Source organism: Rhinichthys klamathensis, unplaced genomic scaffold (genome assembly GCF_029890125.1).
Source record: "Rhinichthys klamathensis goyatoka isolate OS25496 unplaced genomic scaffold, OSU_Roscu_1.1 h1tg000121l_1, whole genome shotgun sequence".
NCBI lineage: Eukaryota > Metazoa > Chordata > Actinopteri > Cypriniformes > Leuciscidae > Rhinichthys > Rhinichthys klamathensis.
The window spans coordinates 5,814,836-5,832,900 of NW_026606658.1; the positions used below are offsets into that span (position 1 = coordinate 5,814,836).

General features: G+C 37.3%; 1 protein-coding gene across 1 annotated transcript; it reads left to right on the forward strand.

The window, feature by feature from the left end:
- Positions 1–2,406: 2,406 nt before the first annotated feature.
- On the forward strand, positions 2,407–17,592 carry dusp3a (dual specificity phosphatase 3a). The gene is made up of 3 exons (XM_056255705.1): positions 2,407–2,935; positions 11,126–11,352; positions 15,722–17,592. The coding sequence occupies exons 1-3, from the start codon at positions 2,769–2,771 to the stop codon at positions 15,928–15,930; spliced, it is 603 nt and encodes a 200-aa protein (XP_056111680.1). The 5' UTR covers positions 2,407–2,768; the 3' UTR covers positions 15,931–17,592.
- Positions 17,593–18,065: the final 473 nt, after the last annotated feature.

The window sequence follows — 18,065 nt, forward strand, 5'->3', positions numbered from 1 at the left end:
TATGTTGTTTTTGTAATGAAGGACCATCTGATCTACATCATCTTATGTTTTATTTATTTAAGGAATTTGTTTTTACAATATTGAAATTAAAATCAAAGTTTGGAAATGCAAATATTTAGAAATCTGAGTTTTCAGAATAGTGTGAAATCACAACTTAAGTTTATATATTGTATTTTTTTTACATATCAGAGTAACTAAACACTATTACAATATACTTCAGAAATTTAGATTCTTTTTGGATTGGAAGAATTAAAATTGTATACTTTTTAGTGTGTCTGACGGAGTTGACACAAATCCAGTTCTGAAGGGAAACATGCTTATTTGTTAAAAATGTGTTTTTATTTAGAACCTGTTCCTTTACATGGTTAAATAGCTAAGACCTTTCTCTGCAGAAACATACAACTCTAATTGATATAGTGTGTATTTTTTTAAAAAGTTTTTTAAAACGTGTTTTGTCCCGACTCTCAAGAATCAGTTGCATAAATTATATTGTGTTATCAGGGTCTCAGGTGGTTCAGTTTGTTCCTGGATTAATTGGATGGACATACAGAGTCCCAAGTTGTCAATAAAAAGACAATTGAACTGATGCAGTCCTTCCTCCAACCCATTACTTCCAAAATATTCAAATCATGCCCTTGGCTATATTTTACGAAGAGAAATCCACACAAGAACTCTCTCAGTAGGAAATGTAAACACAAGTGAAATAAATTGGCATCTTAGGCATCTTTTTGAAAGGCTCGTTGCTATGGACTTGCATGGCACCTTATTTTATTGCTATGGCAACAGACAATGGCTGGCTTTATGTTGTAATATCATGTCATCTAGGGCAAAGTCACAATGAGTATGCAGACAATGACATTTAGACTTGACATTCCAATAAAAAAGTGTCCTCGCAGTAGCATTAAGCTTACCGCTTGAAAATATAATCACAGACTAACCAGTCAGATTGATTGTATTTATACAACTGTAGAACAGAAGGTCACAGCAGAGGTCAACTGTTATTAGACACAAGACCAGCTCTAAACACTTTCCTCTCATTGATCAGCATTTCTACCAATGTCGTCTATTGGATTCTGTGACAAGCTGAGTTTTTTCCATAAGACAGCTGGAATAAAGGCACTACTGCTCGCTTCACTTATGTATTTCACTTTATATCTACTTAAATTAAAATATCTTAAAACCTGTATTTTGGTCAGTAAATTCAGGTGTTTTTTTTTTTTCAATGGGGAAAAAATCAGTTAAAGGGGCACTCAGTAATGTTTTGGCCAAATACAAATATTTTACACTTAAAAAAAATATTTTTAGAAACATAAAATACAATGTAAAGGGCTATACAAGTCATATCAGTCTTCTCGAAAAAAGCTGTTTTTCTACATGAACATTAACTTCCTTCAGGCATGGTTTAGGCTACTGGCTTAAAGTCAGAATAAACATGCATGAGAAGGAAGAGAAATATAGTTTCTTTCATTGTCATTGTGTCTTGACGCTTAAACCAGTTCGCTTTTCAGAGATTTTTTAAAAAATGCTGTCTGTGCAGATTTGTTTAAAATCCAATAAATGTACTGTTACTCCCTCTAGTGGTTTAATAGTTAATTACAAATTTAGGATATTTTTGTTGGATGCTTTCATGAAACAATGCATTATTATTTATTTTAATAATACTCACAAGGCAGAAGTAGTTCATGAAAATAAACATCAAAAATGGAAAATGACACTCGAGGATGGAAGACGAAAAATGATGGAAAGTAGGCCTATACATTTCTTCAAATGAATGACTAGAGTATTAGTGTGCTAAATACACTTTAAATCCTGAGTGAAAATTTACTGTAAGGCAATATAAAATTACTTAATATGTGAACTTTGCAAGGATCTCAGTTTTAGTGTGGCTATGATTTAAATAAAAAACATGAGCCATATTCTTTATTTGTTTGAAACCATGCAAGAGGCTGTGGGCCTATATCCCTACATCATGTGGGGACAAAATGTTTTTTTGCTCATACACAGCTTATACACATTTTGTGCTCATACACAAATTACGTCACTCCATCAATATTTAGTTAACTTTCTTTCTATTGTAATACACATTTTGTCCAGATAAAAACACATTATCCTTATTGGAGCTCTAATTGAATTCAGGGTCTGTCAAATTTGACCTAATAAAGCAGACATTAAGTTAAAATATGTGGGTTAAAAGCCACTTGTTTGGTTAATAAAGGAGAGAGAGAGAAATAAATAAATAATCTTAATTACTTTTACTAAGCCTGGCTGTCACAACATCAATTAACACATAAATCTAGCCTCACATGAAGGGAGGGGTCGATGCTCAGTGTTACTAGATCAATGGGAGACACTAAACGGATTACGTGTAGAGAATGAGCTTTAAGGACATTGTTTTACGCACAACAGGTGACATGCATGTGCAAAATGCTGTCTAACCTGTCTGAAATATGGATGGATTCGATGAGGGAGTAGAGTCCCCTTTAACGCCGCTCTCATTGACTCGTGTATCGGGGCGTTGTCGCCATCTTCCGCCAGTTCTGTTACCGACCTCATCACCGGAGCATCACATCAGACCGCCGGTGGGCGAGTCCGGGTGTGTCTGTCTGCCTGCGAAAGCGTTCAGAAAGCTCGCAAATAACACCGAGAGGGGAGGGAAATAAAATGCTGGGTTCTCGAAAGCGGGCACATCTTCATCACTAGACACTTGTTGTTTCTTTCTTTCTTTTTTAATTTTAATTTTTTTTTTGCTTTTGGAGGAGGACAGAAGCATGAAGAAGCATCTCAGCCCCGCGAAGGTACCACTGGAAGTCACCGTACCAGACACCGAGGCGACTGTACAACAACTCAACAAGCTGCTGTCCAACGGCAGCGGTTTTTATAGCCTCCCAGCACAACATTTCAACGAGGTCTTTCCCAGGATTTACATCGGCAATGCGTAAGTTCAAACGATCTCATGCAGACTTGTATGCTTCTGATAGCAGGAAAACACTGACAGGTATCTGCTTTCAGCTCTTGGTCAAATGTGTTGATTCGTCGTGAGGTGGCACTGGCAATTGATCTGTAGCTGGATCAATAAATAAAACCTCCCAGTGAATACTAGCCGAATCTTTTACATTGTCTAGGTGCGAAACAACCAAACCAGCGAATGGAGTGTGTCACCTCTCCACCTATGAGAACAATCACGAAGCCACTGGAGATTTTTGATAACGTTTACATAGCGAGTCAGTTTGAGTCAGACTGCATGGGAAGCTGCTTTTCTCCACGACTGTCCTCTATCGGTAACATCTTGCTATCTCTGAGATCACTGGTTACAAAATCGCTTCAGTCTTACATCAGTCACGTGTTTCTTTCTATTAAATTATTAGCTACTAATGCATATTAAGTGCATATTTCCTCTGTCATACAAAGAGAAAACGAGGGATTTGAGTCATTCGTTTTCTCGACTCACAGATTTAAATTCCTGCCGATTCAACTGCATCGATCTTGGAAGATGACTTTGAATCATGTGCTAAAGAAAATAAACTTTTATGAAATTTTGTATAATTGGGATTTTGGACTCGAAATCCGTGACACGTAGCTACACTGTCGCCACTATTTTTGGTTTTAAAGTGGGTTCTCAAGTTTTATCAAAAGCTTGGAGTGAGATCACATGCGGTTAGGGGAGGAGCCCAAGGGGAGGAGCCCCAGTGGAGCCCCGCCCCCCAATTTTACCCATTGTTCATAATTAACCAGCACAAATTAAAATTATAATAATTGGTAAATCTGATAAATGACAGAGCAATTCATCACATCAAATATACTCTTTAATGTTATATTTCAAAATTACTAAAATATAACAAATTGCTCCAAACAGTTTGGAAAAACAAATCTTTTTGCATTTTTCCCTGACATCTTTGAAAAATACAAATGCAATGGCAATGATTATAATGTATGTTTTGACAGGATATAAAATATTACCCAGAGCACTTTGCCTTAATACATGTAGCCTTAATGTAACTAGAAAGACTATTAATACAGTATAATATATAATTTAAAATAAAATTCAATTCTTCAATAAACTTCATTCCTTCCCATACCCACTAACATTTCCCTTAGCAAAAGCTTCTGGCTTGGTTGCAAAGTAGTTGTAGAGTTTTTGACTGCATCAATAATAATGTATACGATTGGCTATATATTAAATGTTCTAGCCTAAAAATGTTAGACGAGCTTTCTTCCAACTTACCTTCTCCATAACGACGTGTGTTCGCGCGATATTGTTGGTTACCTAGTAACGAACGTACGGTGGCCGAGAATGTGTGTGCGTACGTTCGCGCGATGGCCGAGAATGTTCCGTCAACTTCCGTGTGGTTCGCGCATCTATGTTGCCTAGTAACGAACGCAATCTGGCCGAGATACGGACGCGCTGGCGGCAGGAAACTTCACTTTGTGTGCCTGCGCCTCGTATACAACGTTATATAAAGCTTGCAGGACAACTTGGTAGGCATTGCCTTTTCAGCGTGAGAAATACATGGTGTGGCGTGTGAGCGTGTGAACTGGTTGAATTGCGTGTGTCTCACGGCCAATGCGTGAGACTTGAGAACCCAAGATAACCCAAAAGTCTATAAAGGTAGCCAGATTGTAGTTAACTTATATTCAGGTGTTAAAGTTACCATGAAATCAAAATTGACAATTACATTTTTTTTTATCACATGACATGCGGGAAAAAACAACAAGTAGCCTATATCTGGCCACAAATTAACCATTTCTTCCCACGAGGCCACGACTTACTAATACGCACATTTTTACTAATTTGTTCTCTCGTTTTAAGTAAAGCCGGGTTCACACTGTAGGATTTTGGTCACGATTTGGCCGTCTGAGACATATTTCGAGAATCCTAAAAGATTCCTCTGATCCTGGTCCAAAATCTGAAGTCTTTGATCGCTAGTTTGACATTTTCGCAGACAGTCGAATAATGACCACTGCCGACAAAAATTCTGTCAGAAATTTGAGGCTCTGTGTCACTTTTTCTACGACAACCGTCATATCTAAAACCAATAAGATCGCAAAACCTGATGATGCAATTGGTGAGACAACAACAAACCATCACTTGCTATGCATTTTTCTTTTCAAGAAAAGCCATGACAAAGTTAACGCTAGAGATTGTTTTTGTTACCGAACGTGTCACGGATTGCTGATGTAAAACACCGGAGAGACTTGCGTGCATCCATTTTTTATGCGTCTTGACTGCCGTACAGTCTGACATTAATGACGTCTGAGATCCCACAGTGTGGCATGTCATAAAGGACTATTTTAAATTGTACAGTGTGCACCCGGTTTAAATCATGCGCATATATCATAATTCGCTCCCTCAATTTACTAAATCGTGGCCAAGTTGTACTAATTCGTTACCTTGTTTTAGTTAGATCTAAATGAGGGAACAAATTATTTCAACGTGGCCTTGATTTACTAAAACGAAGGAACGAATTAATAAATCGTGGGAATGAATTCTTAATTCGTGACCCATGATTTAACTAAAACGAGTGAATGAATTCGTTTTAAATTTACAGTTAATTTGTGGGAACAATATATTTTTGTCCGCATGTGATATGATATGCAGGGCTGTCCAGGGGCGTAGAATTTAGTAGGGACGCTAGGGACGTGTCCCTACCAATATCCAGTGACACTGATATATCCCTAGCAATATTTTCGATAAAAACTTTAAATATATTAAATATTGATGTCCCCGTCCCCACCAATTTCAAAATCAAACCTATGCCACTGCAGGGCTCTGTACAAAATAACCCCCCTCCCACTTGCAGCAACATTTCTTCTTCTCTGATAATGTGTTTACGCAACATGGCGTGAGGGCTGGACAACCTGTCCCTCTCATGAGATCACAGCAATAGCAAACCATCATTCAATCAATTCCCAATGGACAAAATGAAGTCTATAGGTAGAAAAGGCTATTGCAACTTCTTTTTCATGCCGACTTTAAAATGTGCATTAGGTTCTTTAACAATTAACATTAACAAAATTTTTAGTTATTTATTTGTTCCTGGAATACATTTTTAAAGTAACGTGCACGGACACATTGCTTTTCCTTATAAATTGATTTTGGTGCAGTAAACAGTCTAAAGTACACTCTTTTTTCCCCCTTTTTTTAATAACTGTATAGATTAATTAAAAAGTTTGAATCGAATGCATGTTGAGTGCACCGAATCAAATAGCTTTTGAATTACTTCAGAGAATTTTAAACTAGAATCAGTTTGCTGTCGATTCAAAGACTTGCATCCCTTCACTGCACTCACTAAAGGAGAACTGCTCAGAGGTGGTTTGCAAAAACTTGAGGCAGATCAAAGAAATCATAAGACGAAATCAGACATCATGACATCAGTCGGATTAGTTCTCAAAAATATTTGTTCCTACAGGTAGTTTGTTACTAATATGAATGACAAGAAATAAGAAATATTTAATGTAATAGTAAATGAATAACAATTTAGTAAATTATTTAACATTATATCATTTGAATTATACCAATATACTAGCCAGGTACATAAATTGTCCAGCATTTGACCATTTTGTGATTATTAGCATTTGCGAATGATTGTGCCTAATTGGCAGATTAACAGAGGTGTTATATCTCCCCTTGTATTAGCTCCAGAATGCTGTTAGGTTTTCAAATATTCTGAGCAGATTTCAAATAATAATAATTAAAAAAGGTTTATTATTGAGTATAATGTTTATTTCTATAATGAAACTGAGGCAGTTATGGCAACTGATATTTTTGCCATTTCAAGACTGTAAACAACACACATCTTGGACATAGACTGTGTTATGTTTTATGAGTAACTTCCTCAGTATCACTTATTTGTTTAATAAATCAGCTCACATAAACATCATTGTATTGGATAACTATAGAACAAGCTCATTATCTCTGTAACAACAAATCAATTTGAGCATAAAACAACGGTCTGATGTGCCTGGCTTAGTCTGTGCTCCTACAAGCAGCTGGAATTTACATATGGTCATTTGTAGATATTGACAAAACAGTCTCACTGAACTGCTAATGTCTGCATCCGCCCTGTCTGTAGCTTCCAGATTTATTTATATTCAATTCTTATATGACTGATAAATAGATGCATACATACTTAGATATATAGTCTACAATATAAACAAAACACATATGATAGAATTAAAAGAATACACTTTATAGACGAGTACACTGCACAACAAATTCTGCTGTTTTTTTTTTACACAATATGCACGGTATGCACAAAAAGTACATTTTGCACTTGTATTATAGTGCTCAGTGATTTACAATGTTGTATATAGGACTAATATATTACAAAATGATAATGTTTGAAATTTGATGATCCCATGCATAATAATTACCCATCTAGATAAGATTGAATGTTATGGAAGTAAAATAATGACAAATGTTTTTAAACCAAAAAGCTTGTTGAATTGCACTACTTGAAAAAATATGCATTGCATTAACCCTGCTTGCAGTTTAATGCACTGAAATGTAACATGGTTGTATATTTAAGATATGAATATTTCAATTCAAAACATTTCACACACGTTTTCATTATTAAAAATTCAATAATCCATAATCACCTTTCAGATTGCACTTCCAAAATATTCATTCTGTTTAAAAATACAACCTATAATATTCGACTGGCCTGCAATTTTTGGTCCATTTTATTTCGCTTTACAAATTCGCTTCCACAAATTCAGTGGTTCAAATTCGACAGAAAATTCAACATTTGACATCCGGGAACGGCAGGAATATCAGTAGATTGCCGATTGATAATCTCCATAGCTGTTAGTCGACCTCAACAGCAGGGGGTGCAAGCGCGTGTTGACTAAGAAAACTATTGAGCAACGGCTGAGAGAGTCATTCATGAAAACAGATTTACAGAAATGGTGCAAGTGGTAAGTATTTGTGATGATTATCAGGACCAGTTTATATATGGAAAAGCTGATAAAGACACAAAAGCTGTTTTTACATTTAAGTCTTCACAGTTAGTTTTGCAGATGTAAGCAGCTTTCTCTACCGTGAATGAGATTATAATGTTATTCCCTGAAGCTGATGTACAGATAAAACGTTACGAAACGTCTTTAAACGCCTCAGATGTAAAGTTATTCGCTGTCAAAGTGACGCCCAAATGAATGGGAGTCAATGGAATGCTAACAGCAGGTGAAGGCTTGTTTGCCAATGGCGGCCCCTGGGGAGACTTCAGTTTCCGGCTGGTGGATAACCCCCTTGCTTGCACCCCCTGCTGTTGAGGTCGACTAACAGCTATGGAGATTATCAATCGGCAATCTACTGATATTCCTGCCGTTCCCGGATGTCAAATGTTGAATTTCCTGTTGAATTTGAACCACTGAATTTGTGGAAGCGAATTTGTAAAGTGAAATAAAATGGACCGAAAATTGCAGGCCTGTCGAATATTATAGGTTGTATTTTTAAACCGAATTAATATTTTGGAAGTGAAATCTGAAAGGTGAATATGTATTATTGAATTTTTAATAATGAAAACGTGTCTGAAATGTTTTGAATTGAAATATTCACTGCTTAAAAATACAACCATGTTGAATTTCAGCCCATAAAAATGCAAGCCCTAAAAATACAATGCATTAAAATGCAAGCAGGGTTAATGCAATGCATATTTTTTCAAGTAGTGCAATTCAACACGCTTTTTTGTTTCAAAAACATTTGTCATTATTTTACTTCCATAGAATGTCCACATTGTGTACAGCATGGACTGCACTGTTGTTGTTTGTTCAGATTGAGTGCAGCTATAAGAGTGCAACTGAGTGCAGATATAAGAGTTTGCCAAATCTTTGGGGTTATTATTCAGTTAGTGTTATTATGACTGTAGGATATGACCTAAATGATACTGTTTTGTAATATAAAGTCATTATGATTATATATAAATCCTAAATGTTTGCTTGTGCTGCTTATTGATAATATTTTCAGCATTTGTGCGTCATTGTCACTACTAACATTTTTGTATCAGTTCATGTTAAAACTAACCTCCACCATGGAGCAGTATGGGGCAATGGGGCACTTTTTTCATTGCACACCAATCTTTGTAAGACTTACATTAATAATGCATGTGAAGGGACTGCAGTGAACAGAGTGCAGGACAGGTGAACAAGATGCAAAGCAAACACTTTCTCTCTCTGTTTTTTTCTCTCTCTCATCCACACACACACACACACACACACACACACACACACACACACACACACACACACACACACACACATAGGGAGAAATATGACCACAATCTGCAAAGGCTCCATATAGACAGACTCACTGGTTAGAGGAGAGTTTGAATTATGGGCGTTGGGCGGCGCATCAGAGCCAGAGTCCATCACTTCATCACCACTGAAGAGACTCCGCTGCTGGCAGAAACAGAGACTGATGGGCCGCTACATCCTCCACTTATAAACCAAAAGGGCTGCAAATTTTATCTTTATTTAGTTTAGTCTTTTTTTTATTTATTAAATACTGTGTAAATACAGTGTCATGTATAATTTTAGGTAAGTATTTTAATTGTATTAGGTAATATATACTATATATATTCTCCATTACCCATATGTGCAGTCATTCATCTTCTGCATTGTAATGCATTGAGGGATGGCGCTGAGGAGTGGACGAGAGACATAAAGAGGCTGGACTTTTAGCAGACAAAGATGAAAGAGTTCCAGGTGCTAAAGCAAAATACAGACAATGTCACTACATTGCAGAGCATTCTGCTCCGCTCTCTTCTCATCTCTTGTTTTCTCTCTCTGTGGACTTAAAGTCCTATTTTTGGGCACTACGCTGGACGCCTATGGCTCTTTGTATGCCTCCGGGCGGCAGCCAAGATTTCCTTGGTGTGTCTGTTCTGGTTTAGAACACTGCTGTCTCCAGGGGCCCTCTGACATCGGCTTACATCTCTGCCAACTAAAAGCGGCTCCACAGTTCACTCCAATCAATCTTAAACTAGACACAGCAGACCGTTCCGTAGTTGAGGCTTTGGGGTGGGGTTGGCAGGGTCTTGGGTTTTTTGGAACTACAAACTGAGAACGTGCAGATTGCCATTGTATATCGCTAATGCGTAAACATGTACGTAACATAAGGGGTTACGTAACAGTTTATCAAGAATGAATGATTCAGCAGTGAAAGAAAAGAACACGAAAAAATGTCATTAAATTTTAATCTAGGCCTACCTTTAGAGATTGAGATAGTGCTGGTAAAAATAAGATGTTAAGGCCTGTTCACACAAAGGATTATAACTAAATGATATAGTTTTAAAAATCTTTATCAATTTAAAATAGTAGCAGAGTTTACACCACAACAATTGTAATCACATTCAGAACAATTTTTATTTCCTGATAAGTGAATCAGAATCTATCCTGCTTTAAAGAGCTTGAGCATTTAAGGAGGCAGACGACATCAATTGAGCATGTATATTATAATAAACGGGTATGGGACTTTATTTTAATTTTATTTTTGTCAAAGACAAAGTTTTCTTGCTGCCAGAAATGAATGCAAATACAATTTCTATGACATGGTTTCCCATGAATTTTTATAACTTGTCACTCGGCAGAGACAAATTGTATTGAACAGTGTCTTCACTCCTATTGGTAGATGTTGAATTTTGAGCACGGCTCATTTGCATAATTAAAAACAAAACAAAAAACATTGTCATATCGCTGAACTCAGCCGCACTACATCACCAAAGGTTGCTGTCACTAATGTTGCTGTGATGGCCAACTTTCGAGCCTCGTTCGCCACTCTGTCGCTGGACTTGTTGGTCATTAGTTGGCTCTCTTAGTTCTGGTTGACCTAGTAATGTTTATGAACATCACTACCGTTAAGATTTGCCGTTCTTGTTTCGTGTTCTTACTTTTTATTCTGAAATACGTCCTCATCTATTTGTTGCTGTAGGTTAGTGTGAACAGGGCTTCATTGAAAATGAACGTGGTCATATTTCATGGTCTTGGTTTCATTGACTCAGTCTCAACACACTTCTGGTCTTGGTCTTGACTCAAAAAAGCTGGTTTCAACTACAACACTACCATAAACCATTACAAAATTGGTTTGTGTGTTCCAGGTGAGTCTCACACGTGCTCTGCTTCTGCTCCCCAGGTTTGTGGCACAGAATGTGATGCGTCTGCAGCGTGCGGGTGTGACACACATACTGAATGTCGCAGAGGGAAACTCTTTTATGCATGTGAACACCAATGCAGAGTTCTACACAGGAACTGGAATCACGTACCACGGCATACAGGCCAATGACACTGAGCAGTTCAACATCAGTGCCTTCTTTGAGGAAGCGGCAGAATTCATTGATAAGGCTCTGGCACATGGAAAAGGTTGGTTGCTCGTCCCTCTTCTCTTTTTTTGGTCTTTTTTAGACCTATATAAATTCATTATAAAGAAAGCATTTCCCATTCACCAATAAGACTATCCCAAGATATTATAGAAATCTTGTACAGTCCATTTAAAGGGATAGTTCAATTAAAAATTAAAATTCTGTCATTAATTCCTCACCCTCATGTTGTTCCAAACCCGCAAGACTTTCGTTCATCTTCGGAACACAAATGGAAATCTTTTTGATGAAATCTGAGAGCTTTCTGTCCCTCCATTGGCAGGTACGCAACTACTATGATGCTTCAAAAAGTTCATACAGATCGTTAAACTAATCCATATGAATTGAGCGGTTTAGTCTAGATTTTCTCAAGTGACTCGATCGCTTTATATGATTAACATATTTAATTTAGGCTTTTATTAACATATAAACATTGATCAGCGAACATAAACAGCAGCTCAACCGAACCGGCTTGACGCGCAAGAACAAACCGTCAAAGTGGTAGTTGTGTAGCTGTCTATGGAGGGACAGAAAGCTCTCAGATTTCTTTAAAAATATCTTCACTTGTGTTCTGAAGATGAACAAAAGTCTTACGGGTTCGGAACGACACGAGGGTGAGTAATGACAGAATTTTCATCTTTGGGCGAACTATCCCTTTTAAAATGACAGATTCTTGATAATTCATGAAGTACTAAGCCAGCGATGTCTTTGCGGAGAAAAATTACATGCACGACTATGCTGTGGCATTTATAACTTGACCTTTCTCTAACAAGGCAAGTTACTTATTTTTACACCAACCCTTTTCCCTTATGCCAGCATTCTTGTATGTATCACTGTCTTTTTTAATGCTTTGTCAGGATGTAAAAAATGAAAGGAAAGAATACAGTATTTCAATTTATTGAAATGTTATATGTATCCATGGATAATGTATCGCATAGTGGATCTGGTAGTCCCTATACACACATTTTATCCCTAGATATCTCACACCAGTCGTTTTAATTGGTGCATTTAAACCCATCTTTTATGGCATGGATTTTATGCCATCTCTAACACAGAGGAGCAATTATAAAGCATCTTAATTGCAAGTCATCTTGGCAGCAGGAACCCAGTAAGCAGTAAATCAGACGCCAAGCCTGGGTCGAGGGAGGACACTAATCTTTTCACTGAGAGCTTAAGCTGAAACAAAACCTCTAGAATATATGCTGCCATTTCGCAGCCCGGTTGAGCTCAGCTGTGACATTTGCGACAGCCATACTTAAAGTGGGCTTGATGTCATCTGGTGAATTTGCAGGCTGAATGACAATGAGCAGTGGGAGGGATAAAGGTCTGAGTGCTCCCGCTGCCTCTGAGTCACACTGAATCTGTTTTAAAAATATGCTCTGCATTGGGGTGGGTCACGATGGCCGATTTGTCGACTAGTCTTAGATCCATTCTTGTTTTAAGTGTAGGTGCTTTAAAGGTGCACTGCGGAGGATTCTATTTAGCAGGATTCCATTACGTGAGTACATAAAAAAAATAAACCTTTATTTTTGCCTTACCCATAAACACTACAGTGAGCCTAAAATTATGAATTATCTTGAGCAGTTTCCAACATGACATCATGACTTTGCGTAAGTAGAATTGAGAGGAGTATAGTTTAGATGGTAATGTCATTCACACCAAAAAAATGTTTGCGTTTAAAAATGTGACATGCAGTGCAGTGGAATGAGAAAAAACCGCAAGGTTTAGAAATACGTTTGTTAAAAGTTACTTTTTTAACTTGAGGGCTGTTTTTAGAAAACCGTGTTATGCGAGATGCAGGAAAAGACGTGAGCGCAATAGTCCGTCAAAGCAGCAGAATGAAATGCAAAAATGCATTTTATGTGAATGACAGTATAATAGTGTGTCAAATTTAAAATAGTTAAATGTTTTAGTTAAATTGTTAAAAAGCCCGTTGCTATGGTCAGTATTGGGAGTAACGTGAGTTACGTAATCAGTTACTTTTTTCAAGTAACTAGTAAAGTAATGCATTACTTTTAAATTTAGAACGAAATATCTGAGTTACTTTTTCAAATAAGATACGCAAGTCACTTTGTTTTCCATTTATTGATTGACAGCTCTCCTCGTCCCATGTTGAGAGAAATCGGGAGTAAGGTGCAGAGGCGTTGTGTGCGCTGTGCAAATATGATGGTTATTGTAATTCTAGACTAAATGTGAGCATGCCTTTACTCATCTCACTTGCACAAAAACCGATTCAGTATTCTTTAAATTAAATAGAAACGGTGAAATGCAAACTCAAGAATATTATGCAAACCTGCAATAATTAAATGCTTATTAACACAAATATACTATGTATTTAACCTAACTTTATTAACCTATGTCTTTGCTGCTGTCCTTTGATGATGCAATTCAATCCTATATGGCAATATTATGCAAAATGACTTTGGATAAACATCACATTTGTGTTTTTTTAATTTTTTAAAAATCTTTTTTTTTTTATTGCTGAAGTAAGGCCCTATCCCAAATGGCACCCTAAACAGTCGCGGCCGACCGTCTTACTACGAGTCCGCACTTTTGTGATGTAACGCCGCTTTGACTGTCGGGTGGAAGTCTGCTGCGGAGCTCGCTTCAGTTCAGACTCGACAAAAGCGTGCATCAAGGGCGCATATCGACCGCCAAGGGGGCGCTCGCGAGCACCCTTTTGAAACCTAAAATGACAAATGGGACACCCTACGGTCTCATGGAATTAATGGACGCGCGCATGCGGCAGCGATTGTAAGTCCACAAGACTGAAAGTGCATATGAAGTGTGCCATTTGGGAAAGGGCCTAAGAGTGTTGAACTTTCTTCTCCTGTGTCCTATTCTTCTGCAATCCAGAATGGTAATCTACAACTGAAAGGTTTGAGCTGCGCCCTCTACTGTTTAGGCATGAATTTCCATTTCCTTCTCACTGAGGCCAATTCATTTCACTTATGGTGCCTTTACATTTGCCAAAAATAGAACTCTTTTTTTTGTTATTCTAGGGACAAGTGTTGCAAATTAGCTTTAGCTACTGTACAATGATACACGCATTGGATGGCTGTCACACTTTTATCTATGTTTATTGTATCTGTCCCTATACAAATAAAACATAAAATAAAATATTAAAAAAACAAACAAGCATGCCTAGCCCAGGTGAGAAAAACCAATGCAAAAGTATTATAACATATTACTTTCCATAAAAAGGAATTAGTTCCTTCTTAAAGGGAGTAACGCAATATTATAATAACACATTACTATCAAAAGTATAGAGGCCATGGTTACAATCTTAAATATACTACTAATAATAAAGAACTGAATTTCTCATGACATCTGATTTCAATGAGTAAACATTACCAAACAAGCGTTTTTATATCTGTAAGTCTACTTCTACATTTTTACAATGCCAATTCCCTTAGCATATTAATGATTTTTTTTATTAATGTCATGAATTTTCCCTGATTATTACAATTGTGAGTGAGCTACATATACTGCAAATGTCAAAGTGCTCATTCTGAAATCTGAATACAGATTTATGCTTTTTTTAAGGCATGCGCATACAACTTAATTTGCCTTATACAGTTATTCACTGTGGTTATGTTAGATAATATTGTTTTCATTCTTATATTATATTACACTTAATTTAAATGATTTGACAGTGGTTTGGTTAACAGCATGTGTTTTAAATAAGAACACATCAGAAAAAAATACACACACAAAAAAAACCCACTTCACAACTTATTTAGAGAAATATCGCTGGCTGTGAATGGATTTGAAATGAAATATTATTTTATACTGTCAGTATTAAATGTTATTTATACTGTCCATCCGAGCATGAAGATTTGTACCAGCTTTTGCAACCAGCCCAAGAAAGTGTCCTATGTGAACATGCACTGTGCATACTGTATACAGGACATCCTTAATGTTTTGTTTAAATTTACCAACTGGCTCGTCGATTTTGAAAATATGTAGCTCTTGATCTACAGGGAGCAGAGATTTAGGAATCAATGAAGACTATCTCCTTGACACATAAACAGCACAAAGACTCACAGGAGAACATAAGTAAGTAGGGCTGCTGGTGGAGGAGGCATCAGGTTTCAGATCCTCTGCTGTATCTGCCAAATAAGCACAGCTAGGGCTGCCAAGGTGAATTCCTCCTGGAGAGTGGGCAGGTCAATAATGGATGTGTACGTGTGTGTTTGCATGTTTAGATGGAAATTGGTCTGACGGTTGACTTGACTTGAGAAGGTTCACAAAGTAGTATATAAAACGGATGTTGCGGCAGAAGCCACATTTGTATCCTCAAAGGATGAGATCATGGGTAGCGCTCCAAACACTGCCTTTTTAAATCGTTTTTTCAATTATTTCTCTTCTAGGAAAGGTGTATGTTCACTGCCGGGAGGGCTACAGCCGTTCGCCCACCATCGTCATCGCTTACCTCATGCTCCGTCACAATATGGATGTACGAGTTGCCACAGCTACAGTAAGACACAAGAGAGAGATCGGCCCGAATGATGGATTCCTGTGCCAGCTATGCCAACTCAACGAAAAGCTGGCGAAGGAGGGCAAGTTGAAGACCAAATGATAGAATGTGCTCTACCCCCACATATACTCACAAATGCAGGTGCACACAGTCAAACTAGTGTGCACAATATTTCCTTTCCAAGTATATTAACCGAATGTATTCATACATCCAGAGCATATGCATGGAGGTATACAAAGTGTATTCAAACACACACACACACACACACACTCTCACATACACGGTCACCTGAGGTGTTGTCAGTATCCTGAATAATTACTCCTGCTTCCAGCTGGCTGGTAAAGGGAAATTTACTGAATAATTAAGGCTGTAGAAGGAGCAAGGGTAGCATTTTATATGTCATCACAACTGTTTTGCTTTTGCATATTTCCCATGATAATCAGTGTCTGTGTTTCACCAGGTACACCTAAAGCATTCCAATTGCCAACTATTTGTATATCTCACAAGTTCAAATTTTGGAGCAGATTAGCCCAATCATCATCTGTAAAGTAGAGCACAATCATCCTATGGGCTCCGACTTGCCAGAAATACTGCGATTGTTTAACCCATTCCTATTTGTATGTGGAGGAATATGATATTTAGGTATAAAAAAGCACGAAAATACACCTTTTAACTCATTTACAGAACTATGGCCAGATTTTTGATGGCTTTCCAGCATTTTAAATCAGGACTAAACAGGAGGACAAAACTGTTGTGTACCAGCACACAACCCATTCACTCTTTTAACATGAGATAAATTAACATTCCACAAATGGTAGCATACAATCAACAAGCCAACCGTATGTTGAAGCTCGGCTTCAACAGACGCTACAAACAGGTTCAACCCGGTTCTATGCAGCAGTGATAATGAATCAGCCCCATTAGATCTCTTTACTCTGGAATCACTGTCTCTCACTGCCAAGTCTCATGCCACATTTTGTCCACCACAAGATCACAGTCAGCCTTGACCAGAGAGACACGTCCGATAGGTGGAGAGCCTCTGCCATGCCAACTGCCTAATGATGTGCCCTTACACAAGGTTTGTTACCCCAGAGGCTTTGTGCGCCTTTATACTGCTAGTTCAAAGATCAGAGGAAGGAGTGCAAAGCATGTGGAGCGTAGATATTTAAAGGTAGCTGTTGAATTAGATAGGTTTACTTCGGGCCGAGCTTTGTCTTTTAAACAGCATCGCTTTAGCACTGGAATTCACTCAGTTTGCTGCATTCCTGGCTTGTTTCAGGTTTTAAAGGGGTCATATCATACATATTTTTATCATTTAATAATTTCCCCCGAGGTCCACTTATAACGTTAATCCAATTAAACAGGCCGTTTTTGCTGCTGTGCCTTTAAGACTTCTATGTAAGCATCCTCTTTGCATATGAAACTAGTTAGATTGATGAGTTACCGATGGTTGTCCTTCAATAACAGCATCTTTGCAGCAGGTTCACTCAATGGTCCACATTGAAATGTGCCGTTTTCAGATCAGACTGAAATACATCAGACAACAACAACACAGAACATTTCTCTTATCATTATTATGATTATTCTAGTGTTTAGAAATAACAGTATCTATCATACTTTGTCCATATAGCTTTTCTGGGACTGGTTGGGCCATGTTGATGTGTAAATGTTAAAGTATTGGCATCTTAAATTTAAAACATTTCAGAATGAGACATTTTTGTATCTTGGCTTTAGTAAAGGGTGTTTTTGGACTGGGGAGAAAGTTTAGATCCCCCCCCCCCAAATGAGATTTCTCATGATATGACCCCTTTGAAGAGAACCAACATCACTTCATTTGGAATAAGTGCATGCGCCAGTTTTGAACATGTAGCTTTTTCAATTAATCTAATTTCGATTGTCAAATTTGATCAATCTAATACAGTATTAATAGCCCCTGGGCCTCTGCATATTTATTACTGAGGGGAAATAATAGTACAAATCGTAGGCTAGATTATAACACAAAGCACTACTTATGCCTCTTTTTTATATTTCTATATTCCAGATATATAGCCTAAACTTGTATATACATATTTAGATGTTGACATATATGAATGTATATGACCTGTCCATAATATTTGTGTATGACCAGTATCTATTAACAATAGAAATATCTAATATATTGTTGTCAACATTCACTTTACTTTAAAACACCATGAATGCCATTTCACATTTACCCATAAGACACAATTTTGCTTCAT